We start from the raw sequence: 13014 nt of genomic DNA on the forward strand, positions 1-13014 counted from the left end.
CAAATCACACCCTGACCAAACGAAAATAGAGACATAAAATGCTCTCTACGGTCAGGGTGTGACAATGTGTCTCTAATATGGTCGTACATTTGCCAGGAGGTTAGAAAGTGCAGCTTGGTTTCCATCTCATTTTGTGGGCAGTGTGCACATGGCCTGTCTTCTCTTGAGAGCCAGGTCTGCCTACGGCGACCTCTCTCAATAGCAAGGCCACACTCACTGAGTCTGTAAATAGTCAAAGCTTTTCCTAATTTTGGGTCAGTCACAGTGGTCAGGTATTCTGTGTACTTTCTGTTTAGGGCCAACTAGCATTCCAGTGTGTTCTCTGTCTGTCAGTGTGTATCTGTGGCTCACAGGCTCTGCCCCCTAGGAGCAGAGGGGGTCGTGAAAGTATAAAACCTCTTGGGCTCCCTCCAGCCAGACTGTAGACCTACTGGAAACTATAGAGACACCTGAGTTTCGCCCCACTAGCTAAACTATCCCGTCACAATGCTGTCACGGTAAGTGAGCACTAACACAAGGGTGGCTTGCATTGGGTATTTGGTTTTTGACTAATGTGTGTGTACTGGAACTTTTAAAATGACACAATCTATTTGGCATATTTGGACAGCTGTATTCTTGGGGGAAGTGTATTTGTTAGTCTACCTGTATAAGGAAACTTGAGACGTTTAGACCTGCTGAGGGTATTTCAATGAGAGAGAGAGGCGAACTGTTTAATTCATTGTTTTTGTGGGATCCCAATAGCTTGGCAATGTGTGTGTCATTTTTGTTATTACAGACTTCCTTTTTTCTTGTTCAATCCTAAACTTCAATAACAATAGATTTACAACTGATATCAATGTTGATACTGGTACAAGATAAAGTGATGGGACTCTAAATAGTCTTCAAAAAGATTTTGGGAATTTACCTTTAAAGTCAAAATAGTTCACAATAATCCTTTATTTGACTTTTCATGATATTAAAAGATGAAAAGTATATAATGTACCAACATATCATTGATTCATTTTTTTATGAACTTTTCATTGATAATTCATTATCCATAATATATATTGAACATAAGAACATCCATAAGATACTTGGCATTGCTGCAAGTTACACATATTCTTATTATAATGTAATGAGCAGGAAAAACACAGTTCCTCCTACCTGCTTCCATTCAAATACTCTTTTTCCTTTTCCACTGCCACTATGACCTTAAGATGGCTTCTGGGAGAAGTCATTACATCTGTTTGACTAAAGTATTGTTTTAAAAGTGTACTGACCAGTTCTATCTCTGTGTTCTTCATTCTAACAGAACGTTGTTTGTTCCTTTGATCTTTGCTTTGGCTGGTCTTGCTCTCTCGGCCCCCATTACTGGTAAGAAAACATTAAATTAAACCTTCTGTTAAATCTTATAAATGTTGGGGAATTTAGAATATTTCCATCAGTAACTACAGCTTAATAATAATGTACATTTTTTATAATAGGTGAACAAGATGTCGAGAGACGACGGTTTCCATTTTAGTTTAATTTAAGTTTCAACGCAATGACAAAACATGCTTCACCTTTCCAGTTATCCAGTCTGTAAACTACTATAAGCTACTCTAAACTACACTGCAAACATCAAATGAGCAAACATATCAACCAAAATGACCATTACATTATGTTTAAGGAGGCCTTTGCAATGTATACGACGACCTCCATCCAAACCATTGAATCACAATGGGAGTCCTCTGCTTCTCCACAACGGTAGTGTAATCAGAACCCAGGTCACTCTGTGGAGACACAAAAGAGGTCTGTTCTCTTGTGCCTGTTGTGGGATAGAGAGAGAAGTAGGGTGGGCCTTACATATGGTCTATTCAAATGGAGATAAATCCCCAAACCACTAATCATGCTCCCCTATGCATCTTTCATTTGCAGATGGAACAGAGGGAGATAATGATGGTAACGTGTCATTTGTGTTTTATCATGACGTTCATAATTACCACAACAGTTAGAAAATTACAGGCTAATAATCTTTGTTAATTATAAGTAGTGTATACACATGAATGTATTTTGTATTTAGTCAGAAGTAATGTTTATGATGGAACAATGACACCATTCATTGTGCTGTGTTTCAGAGAGAGCTGCTGCTCTGCTAGAGCACCTTAATGTTAAGCACACTGACAAGCCCTCCAGTCAAAGCCTACACACATAGGTCACATATGGATCGCTTCCGATATGTGCTTTGTCTTCTGATTTCATTTACATTCATTTTCAAAACACTGGACTGAAACCAGTGTTGCATGATTGGATACATTAAGATATTGAGTTTTATAGTTTGGTATTGGCTTAGCTGGGTGATCATTGGCAACTGACAAAATGGGTGCTATGATACTTTTCTGGTCTCAGGTGTCAAAGATGGCGAAGGCCCCACTGGCAGCCCGGTAGTTGCAGCAGCAGCTGGAGACTCTGTAGGTTTGTATTGACTCCAATGTATCTCCTACCCAATACCTAGTTAAACACACCAGGTATGTACCATTTCATACCGACGGAAACTAAACAGAAAACCTCTGTTGTTCACAGGGACCACAGATGGGACTGACTCTAGTAAAGAGCTGGCTGGAGGTATGAGTGGCTGGGTTTGGGGACTGGGGGAATCTGTCTTTCTATCAAGGAAGAAGTGTATGACGTAGAATCAACTCAACTCTCAAGGAAACCAACTCTGTAGATTAGAACAATAATTAGGATGGTGATTCCCCCTGAAAGTAAAAACGTTAACTTCACAGTACCAGTGAAGGACGTTCAACATGAGAGAATTAAAAACTGAGCTGTTGATCGTGACACTAATTTGTTTTTAGGTAGCAGACAACATGGGCCTGCTTTGAGACTATCATGGAGACACTTAACTATCCTCTATAGAGGAACTGTAATATTGGACACTCACATAAACCTGTATGTATACACTATAACAACAGTACCCATGAAACATATCTAGACAAATGCTTTCTAGACCAGACATGAGTAAATTGTCATAGTTTCACCTGTCCTCAGAGAGCAGCAGAGACCGCCCTAGAGACTATTATGACACTCAGGTGTTTTCTGTTAATAACTATGATTCCCTTTTAAGTGAGGTGTGTTACCCTTTGCAGAAGCTTGATTTGTTTTCTGTGTGCGTTGTCTCCTTAGTAGTTATCGAGTCTTAGTGTTTGTTGTTTTCCCAGTTTTACATGGTACCTACTGTTGAATGTTTCCCAGTAAAGTATTTACATTTCTTCTAAACCAAGGGTTCCTCGATTGGTTCTCTTCTCTGCTCCTGGGTCCTACCTCATCATGCCCCATAAATGTGTCAGTCTGACTATTTGCTGTGGGGTCATGCTGAAGGTTTAGACAGATGACAGAATAAACCAAAGGCTTCTCAAATCCAAGCCAAAGTTATATAAATTCCCCAAACCTTTTCATGCCATAAAACATTTTACTTACCAGCTTCTTCAAACACACATTCTATAACATCCACTATAAACACTATTTGAAAGACAGTAAGTCCAATCAAAACCATTTACCAATTAAAAAATGTAGTAATATTGATCTTGTCCAGACCAATTTTATTACTGAAGAGTCCATGGCTAAAACAAGTTCAATGGCCAGACGACAAACTCCAACTCACCCAATGTTTTCTTCTTCATTTATCAGATGTGAGTAGCAGTGATACATCCACAGACACAGGCAGTGAGTCACCAATTGATTTGAATGGAAATGAAGCACACTGACTACTGGGGATTTCCTGATAATTACAGTAATGGTGACTTCAATAACAGCATCAAAGTCACCCGTCCTTGTCTTCCAGATGGAGATACCAGCGTGGAAACCACAGGCAGTCCTGATGCCCCTGATGCCCCAGGTGAGGCCTAGGAGTAAAATACACAAAGGTCAAATGATGTCAAAGATAAGGGTTATGGCCAAAGGTCGAAATCATTCAATAAGAATGAGCCGGTTGATGTTTATTGTCATGAGTCTTGTCCTGGAGGAACTGAGAAATTCCCCCTTAGATTGGCAAGCTGCAAAGTCAAAATTGGCTATATTGTACAAATGAATGGTCTTAATTTCAGGTTAGGGTTATGCATCAGAGTTTTCATTGTGGTTAAGGTTAGGGTTAGAGTTCAAATCAGATTTTATGACTTTGTTGCTCTGCCAGCTAGTGACTATTCTGCAGAGCTGCCTCCAGAACAAGATTCATCACGAAAAATGCTAACCAGCTGGTCAAAATCTGTGAAAGTTCCTGTTGATGATGAGGATTTGTTATTTCAATTCATGCAGTAAAATATTTTTTGCCCAAGCGAGTGCGGCATGCTGTCACGTGCTGTGCCTTGAAGGGCACATAAAATATATACATTACCATTCACTTAGAAATGTTCTTGTTTTTGGAAGAAAAGCAACAAATGTTGCCCATTAAAATAACATCGAACAAGGACATTTCTAAGTGACCCCAAACTTTTGAACGGTAGTGTATATACTGTATACTTCATCTGCATGTCCACTTTCAAGTCACTCTGAATTGGACAAAGCTGTGAGACACAAACTTTAGCCTCATATCTACTGTCAACAAAAACAATGGCCAAAATGTTGTATAGTTGTATAATCAATAACAAGGTAAGAAATTACAAAAGTATTTTCAAGCCTTCCAATAACACTAATGTTATTATGTAAAGATGCAGCTGAAGCAGCAGGCAGCCTAGATACAACTGATGCAGCTGGTGAGTGAAGCGATAATGTCATTATGTTAAGATGCAGCTGGTGAGTGAAGCGATAATGTCATTATGTTAAGATGCAGTTGGTGAGTGAAGCGATAATGTCATTATGTTAAGATGCAGCTGATGCAGCTGGTGAGTGAAGCGATAATGTCATTATGTTAAGATGCAGCTGGTGAGGGAAGCGATAATGTCATTATGTTAAGATGCAGCCGGTGAGGGAAGCGATAATGTCATTATGTTAAGATGCAGCTGGTGAGGGGAAGCGATAATGTCATTATGTTAAGATGCAGCTGGTGAGGGAAGCGATAATGTCATTATGTTAAGATGCATCTGGTGAGGGAAGCGATACGTTTTGAGAGATGTTCTTGCCACCCAAGGCCACAGCTTCCTCGTTCTTTTGTGTACAATAGCTACTTTTACCCCCAGAAAGTCTAAGCACAGCTGGGTACAACAGCTACTTTAGTCAAAACAAAGATACAAAGTGAAACACAAATTCTTCTAGAGTTATAATACATTGTACAAAATGGTAGTTAGAGGTGACGCTTGGATCCCCAATTCCCCCTTCCCTGATACATGTGTAAATATTGTACTATAAATTGTGCCTTTCAGTATTATACTTAGTGTCTTCAGAAAGTTGTCATACTTGTTCCAAATGTTGTTATGTTACAGCCTGAATTCAAAATTGATTTGTTTATTTTTTTCTCACCCAGCTACACATAATGACAAAAGTGAAAACATGTTTTTAGAAAATGTTGTAAATTTATTGAAAATGTAATACAGAAATATCTAACTTACATAAGTACTCATACCCTGAGTCAATACTTTGTAGAAGCTCACCGATTACACCTGTGAGTCTTTTTGGATAAGTCTTTAACCTCTATGGGACGGTTGAGCTAATGTAGACTAATGTGATTAGCATGAGGTTGTAAGTAACAAACAAAAAATCCCGGGACATAGACATGATGACAGTGAGAAGGTGTCAGCAGAGGTTTTGGGTAAGAGATTTTCTCTCTGAATTCCTTGTTCAATAACCAAGCTCTGATTTCACTGATCATCAGAACATAGTATCATTATAACTGTAACAAACATCATCAGTGTAATAAACATTGCTATAAACATCAACAGGCAGACTTAAAATATATAATAAATCTATGTTGCTTTAAATTATGATTTCAGAATCAGCAGATGTGGAAAAGTCTCCAGAAGATGACTCCACAGAGTCTCCAGAAAGTGATTCCACAGAGTCTCCTGACAGTGACTCCACAGAGTCTCCTGACAGTGACTCCACAGGTAAGTGTTAAAAACAGACTGATTCAAAACCAAAATCTGTAAGTTAAAGTACATGGCAGCTGGTGAAGATAAAGACAGATGAAAAACATGCCAAAAATACGAGGACAGTATAATGTGGAAAAGTGCACAGTACCCAACATTAACGTTGGAGATACAAATCTAAGAGTATTTTTCTTTGTCCATCAGATCAGTGTTTCCCAACTCCAGTCCCCAAGTACCCCCAACAGTACACGTTGATTCAACTCATTGAGGTCTTGATGAAACACAAGTTGACACGTTGAATCAGGTGTGCTTGTCTGGGGCTACACCAAAACTGTGTTCTTCGGGGTACTAGAGGACTGGAGTTGGGAAACTGCATTAGATGGCAATAAAGAAGAAAAACAGTGAGATGATGCCTCTGAGGATAAGGGACTAAAGACTTGGATTATGTATCTACAAAAATGAATACTTGGATTCTGACATTAACTAATCATAACATGAGGCAGGTGAACTCCTTGCTGAGAAAGACAAAACATAGTTATCTTCACAGTATTTTCAATAGGAAGCGCTGGCAGTAAAAAAAAGTTCCTTTGTTTTGGTCGTGAAGAACTAGAATGGTCACAGTGCAGTAGGTCATCCTCTGTCATTCCACAGACAAGGACGACAGGGACGATGCTGTAAATACCGTCGTTAATACTGTACGCCCCCCACCCCTCAAAGCATTGATAAATAGACAATACATGACCCTGTCTAATGAAAACATGATTAGGTACTCATAATAAAACACACAATGAACTTTGTGTTTCTTTTTAAGATGAAGTGTTGACAGATGTGCAAGCTGACTCTGGTAAGTATGAAGAACAACGTCAAGGTTTTCATCATAATGTTGTACTAGACAGGTTCATTGGCAATACAACGACATCAAATAATAGGTTGCGAAAGTTTGATGACATAAATCATGTGTGATTGTAGACGTGACCAGTGATGACACGGAGCAGGCCATGGAGACAGACAAAGATGACGACAAGAGTGACTCAGGTGTGCTAAATTGACATTTCTGAACTGGATATTCATTGTCTGGGAAACTGTCATTTGAGCCATTCTACCCATCAGTTGGTCATAAACCTGTTGTTTTCTTCAGCTCAAGAGGATGCAGATGGGAAGGATACTGCAGGTGAAGAAGAAATGTTAGATAATGACTCTGCAGGTGAGTCTGCTCATTGAAGGTTGTGCATCTCTCACCCACAAAGGGTCATTATAGGGAAGGTCTCTCTACCGGTGTCCCCCATGACCTCTCTTGTTCTCAATTGGTTCAGAACTACATATTCTACGTCATATACCATAATAATTAATTACCAGAATGTCTAAACACTGTCACTTTTCTGCAGATGCTGCCACAGACAACGACGATAGTGATGAGGATAAGGACATTGAACTAGATGGTAAGTCTCCTGCAGAAGAGAAGGACAGCGCAGAAGACACAGAGACAGAGGAAGCGACGGACAGCGACAGCAAACAAGACGACGCAGACTCAGACACTAAGGATGACAAGCCAGACAAAGACGACAAGAAAGACAGCACAGATGACAGCAAAGACAGCGACAGCTCAGACGACCGCAAAGACAGCAGCGAAGAAGAGGCCCAGGTTCCGGAGGAGGAACCAGAGCACCAGGAAATAGAAGAAAAGGACAGAGAGAGCCAACAGGACAGCTCAGACGAAAACGACAAGCCAGACAAAGAAGATGAGAGAGACAGCGACAGCTCAGAAGAAAACGACAAGCCAGACAAAGAAGATGAGAAAGACAGCGACAGCTCAGACGAAAACCACAAGCCAGACAAAGAAGATGAGAGAGACAGCGACAGCTCAGAAGAAAACGACAAGCCAGACAAAGAAGATGCGAAAGACAGCGACAGCTCAGACGAAAACGACAAGCCAGACAAAGAAGATGAGAGAGACAGCGACAGCTCAGAAGAAAACGACAAGCCAGACAAAGAAGATGAGAAAGACAGCGACAGCTCAGACGAAAACCACAAGCCAGACAAAGAAGATGAGAGAGACAGCGACAGCTCAGACGAAAACGACAAGCCAGACAAAGAAGATGAGAGAGACAGCGACAGCTCAGACGAAAATGACAAGCCAGACAAAGAAGATGAGAGAGACAGCGACAGCTCAGACGAAAACGACAAGCCAGACAAAGAAGATGAGAGAGACAGCGACAGCTCAGACGAAAACGACAAGCCAGACAAAGAAGATGAGAGAGACAGCGACAGCTCAGACGAAAACGACAAGCCAGACAAAGAAGATGAGAGAGACAGCGACAGCTCAGACGAAAACGACAAGCCAGACAAAGAAGATGAGAGGGACAGCGACAGCTCAGACGAAAACGACAAGCCAGACAAAGAAGATGAGAGAGACAGCGACAGCTCAGACGAAAACGACAAGCCAGACAAAGAAGATGAGAAAGACAGCGACAGCTCAGACAACAGCAAAGACAGCAGCGAAGAGGATGTCCAGGTCTCGGAGGAGAAACCAAAGCAGCAGGAAATGGACATGAAGGAGGGAGGTGACGTGGGGGAAGAGCAGGCCAGCCCTGAAGACAACATCAAGGAGGGAAGCCCTTTAGGGAGCCAAGACTTTGAGCCTCTACAGGATTCGGAGGAGGAGGCGGAGATGGAGTCAAAGGAGGAGGGGAAGCTGGAGGAGGCGGAGAAGGAGGAGGAGGAGCTGGATGCGGAGATGAACCTAGACACAACAGAGTCCGACAGTAAGGAGGACAGTAAGGATGACAGTAAGAATGAGATTAAGGATGAGAGTGAGGATAAGACTGAGGCTGACGCAGACTCCAACAGTGAAGAGGACACTAATGATAGCATGATGAAGGAGCCCAAAGGTGCGGTTACCACTACTAAACCATAGAAATGTAGCTAATAATTAGGCCATAATGAAATGTACATATGTGATTCCCTGTAAAATGGGCTCCCTAGTGGCCCAGCGGTCTAAGGCACTGCATCTCAGTGCTAGAGATGTCACTACAGACCCTGGTTAGATTCCAGACTGTATCACAACCGGCCGCGATTGGGAGTCCCATAGGACAGCGCACAATTGGCTCAGCGTCGTCCGGGTTTGGCCGGGGTAGGCCATCATTGTAAATAACAATTTGTTATTAACTGACTTGCCAAGTTAAATAAAGGTTCAATTAAAAAAATATAAAAGCACTAAGTACTATATTGTGAGTGATAATGGTACCATATTGTGATAACTGAAACACCGCTTTCTGATACAGATTCTGATGATGCTGACAAAGATGACAAGGATGCCTCTGGTATGTCAATCTATCTTGCATGTCACTTGATCCCCTTGCTTGTTAATCAGCTGATCCATGCAGCACTGAATCAAAGAGCCTGGAGTAATTTGTATCAAACGTTCCATCATTTCATACGATTTCTCGATGTTATGCACATTTTCTTTTCATAGACTCAGACGATGACAAATCTGAATCTGATGCAGAGCCAGGCACAGATTCACACAAAGGTTTGTTTCCTCTTATCCTGAATCATATCACCTGTGCTTTCAAATGGCTTGGTCTTTAGCTGTTGTAACGTTCTAATTAATTATTGTGGGTCAACATCATGTATATTAATCTGGTCTTTAGATGAGGATGAGACCGACGAGGATTCCCATGATGTGTCAGAGTCCATGGTGAAAGGTTAGTCAAAGCCATACAAACAAACGTTCACATTTGAATAATTGAAATAGTAAAATAAAGTCGGTTTCGTGTTTTTTCCCCTCAGATGACGATATGGATGATGATGACATGGATGGGGCAGAAACAATGGCTCCAGATTCAGAAGGTAAGGACCAAAACTGACTTACATCTTTGGGTAGTTACCAATGAAAGGCCCCATCATTCTAAGGCTTCCTCAACCAGGGGAGGAAACAGTGCATGTGTGTGCACCAACCAACTCAGTCAATGTGCCATGAAGTAAACATATCTTTTGTCCCTGTGACTTCTCTGATCAGATGTCTGTTTGTTTGAACAGAGATTACATCTCACAACATTATGCAGACACAAACACACACACACACACACACACACACACACACACACACACACACACACACACACACCACACCACACCACACCACTCTTAGCACTGTGCAGGGAGTTATCTGACTAATTTATCCAAACACATGAGGTACAATGACAAGTATGAGGAAGAGAACAACACAAGGATGAAAGAACGTTAAAAAAATACATATAAACCTGCATACTGGGAGCACTTAACAGAGCTTTACTGGGAACAGTGTGGATTGGAATAAACATCCCTTTCTCCCTCAGCTGTTCCAGCTGACATCCTGGACCAACCAGACCAACAGGATTACATGACACAGGGTGCCTCTCACGGTAATGTCAGCAGAACACTATGACACACCAAGCCACATCAGCACATTAACATATCATATATGCAATTTAGCAGACAATTATTTTCCTCAGATAACTTCCAGGATTTTTTTATTTAACTAGGCAAGTCAGTTAAGAACAAATTCTTATTTACAATGACGGGTGGGTTTGTGGGTTAACTGCTTGTTCAGGGGCAGAACGGCAGATTTTTACCTTGTCAGCTCTGCGATTCAATCTAGCAACGTTTCGGTTACTGGCCCAATGCTCTTAACCACTAGGCTACCTGCCATCCCGTATATAGCCTCGTTATTGTTATTTTATTAGTGTTCTATTAATTTTTACTTGAGTTTATTTAGTAAATATTTTTCTTAACTCTTATTTTTCTTCAAACTGCATTGTTAGTTAAGGGCTTGTAAATCAGCATATCACAGAAAGGTCTACCTACACCTGTTGTATTCGGCGCAAATACAATTTGATTTGACTTACAGTCATGTGTGCTAACATTTGACTTGTGTACATCTTACATCCGTTTCATGCGTATTTAATCCGTCTGTCACTCTCTGACATAGAGAGAGATGGAGGGGATCCATTAGACTGTATGATGCTTTCAGATTGTATTCACTTCTATGTACTGTATATCTCATTTTGTTTACAGGCGCTGATGCACCGGCAGCCCAGTCTTAGCCCTGTGGGTTGAGGCCACATGACGCTGTGAATGGAATCAGACAGTTTGATAGGTAGCTAAAGCCATATCCATTGATTTGTACTTACTATAAGAGGAGAGGTACATTGTACATTGAATAATTTTTTGACTTCATTCCATCTCTTTTCATTGCAGTCCCATCATGGTGAATACCACTTAAAACCAACAAGTCCTCCTGTAGTCATGACAACAAACAGCGTAAACGAAACTTACGTTCCTTACGTTCCTTAACCCTCTCGTGCCACTCAATATGGTGAAGGTGTCTACGGGGATACAATTAAATTATTCTACTGTTTTGGTGTACATTACATTTTTACATTACATTACTTTTTGACTGCATTGTTGTTTTTTTTGGCATCTCAAGGGTAATTTAATATTTGATCATGGAGAATATATATTTTTTCAACTTTGTTTTTTGTTAAAGACAGTTTATTTAAGTTGTGACATCATCATTATACATGTTACACCCCTGTCTTATCAACTAGCGTGTTGATAAAATGGTCAACATGTTCCCTTACAATGCCCTTGAAAAAAACAGAATCCTGTTTTTTTAAGATAGCATTCAGTCATTGTAGGTTTGCTAGGTTTCTGCAGGTTGTGGGTTACTACAGTTTTCCTCTTGCTTTCATGTGATGCATTGCTGTCTCAGTCCTTGACAGAAAGCTGAATTGGCACTTTTTCCTTAACCGATAACGGCTGCTACATTTGAAAAATAATTCCTACTGGCTCAGTTCAACATTCATTTTAAAGTTATGAGTAACATAAGGTTCTTTATTAAAAAAAAGAAGTGTACATACAATGTCTTTGATTAAGTATAATCTACATTGGTTAGACAAATGGTAAAATAACAATTGCATAGACATAATGAGAATTTAATTTCATAACTGTATGCACACAGGGGGAAAATCTAATAAATATTGAGTTGTCAGATCATTTTGGGGGGGCGAGTTTGTTGGGATAAAAAGCAGTATGTGTGTGTTTTTGTGAATGTGTAAAGGATGTGCTGATGAAACAAGAAGCAAGTAAGAAGCCTACTCACTGACTACCAGGACATTACAATAATATCAACTATAAATAATATGATAATACAATGAACAAACAAAATATAATGTCATAATAATAATCAATGGAGTTACATTGTGATACATTGACAATTGAAATACAGACACATGTCAAGTTCAATACTAGCATACAAAGTCCTACATCCAGGGTCTGGGATAATATACCACATTAGTAACCAACACAGCAGATAACCTTTTCAGACATTGTAACACTACAACAACACTGAATAACAACACTGTAATAAAAGAGATTATGCCAATGATGACATGAAGAAGAGGTGTTAAGTGCACTGGCCTGGTAGCAAACACTGTATAGCTACAGGTAAGTCAGGGCCTGGTGCCACACATTTCTCCTAAATGGTATCTTGAGATACAACAATCCATCAATTGTTTTTCATGTCTTCCAGTATATGCTGTTCAACACTCCTATTTCTGACAAACCTTTCATTGTGGATGGATGAGTATTTCCAGGTAATGATATTCCTTTGGCCTTCTTTTCTTTCAATCCAACAGTGTCACTGTGGCTTTTGTCTTATAAGAAAGCATCATGGCATTGCTTATTTCCTCGTTCCTTGGCCCTGTTTGACAAAGTGAGCCACTTTGTGGTGGTTTCTGAAAGTGTCGCAACTGTCCCAGCATCCCGGTAAGAGGATGGAAATGACCAGTAAGAGACAGATGTACAGAACGCACGTTTATTGCAACACTCAAGACATGCACACACACACACAGCAAACAGGATGTGGACTAGGTGGAAGTGAAAGTGTTGTAGTGTAAGAGATTTACGGTCAAATATGCCCTAAATACCAGTCAGGGAATCCAGAAGAAGCATTGTACATGTGGATGTGAGTTGAGGTAGAGGACAGGAATTTCTT

The 13014-nt window shown here is 40.4% G+C and overlaps 1 protein-coding gene across 6 annotated transcripts; it reads left to right on the top strand.

Annotated features, from left to right (window-relative positions):
- Positions 1 to 385: 385 nt before the first annotated feature.
- On the top strand, positions 386 to 12014 carry LOC118399004 (otolith matrix protein OMM-64-like). 6 transcript variants are annotated; one of them, XM_052472701.1, is made up of 20 exons: positions 386 to 497; positions 1292 to 1353; positions 1897 to 1920; positions 2368 to 2433; positions 2542 to 2583; positions 3649 to 3684; positions 3803 to 3856; positions 4665 to 4709; positions 5883 to 5996; positions 6790 to 6822; positions 6948 to 7013; positions 7117 to 7182; positions 7364 to 8866; positions 9260 to 9298; positions 9451 to 9507; positions 9629 to 9682; positions 9768 to 9827; positions 10316 to 10381; positions 11034 to 11115; positions 11217 to 12014. In XM_052472701.1, exons 1-19 carry the CDS (start codon positions 487 to 489, stop codon positions 11060 to 11062), a joined length of 2427 nt encoding a protein of 808 aa, XP_052328661.1. In that variant the 5' UTR covers positions 386 to 486; the 3' UTR covers positions 11063 to 11115; positions 11217 to 12014. The 6 variants fall into 6 exon arrangements, with proteins under 6 accessions (XP_052328661.1, XP_052328663.1, XP_052328665.1 ...); XM_052472703.1 differs by having other exon boundaries at positions 9457 to 9507; XM_052472705.1 differs by having other exon boundaries at positions 7364 to 8740.
- The last annotated feature ends 1000 nt before the right edge of the window (positions 12015 to 13014 follow it).

Source organism: Oncorhynchus keta, chromosome 20 (genome assembly GCF_023373465.1).
Source record: "Oncorhynchus keta strain PuntledgeMale-10-30-2019 chromosome 20, Oket_V2, whole genome shotgun sequence".
NCBI classification, from domain to species: Eukaryota; Metazoa; Chordata; class Actinopteri; order Salmoniformes; family Salmonidae; genus Oncorhynchus; species Oncorhynchus keta.

Bases quoted from the DNA above. Each gene is read 5' to 3' on its own strand.
- LOC118399004 (XM_052472701.1), top strand. The intron at 3,857-4,664 runs GTGAGGCCTAGG...TATTATGTAAAG, and splicing joins TGATGCCCCTGATGCCCCAG to ATGCAGCTGAAGCAGCAGGC. The intron at 6,823-6,947 runs GTAAGTATGAAG...GTGTGATTGTAG, and splicing joins AGATGTGCAAGCTGACTCTG to ACGTGACCAGTGATGACACG.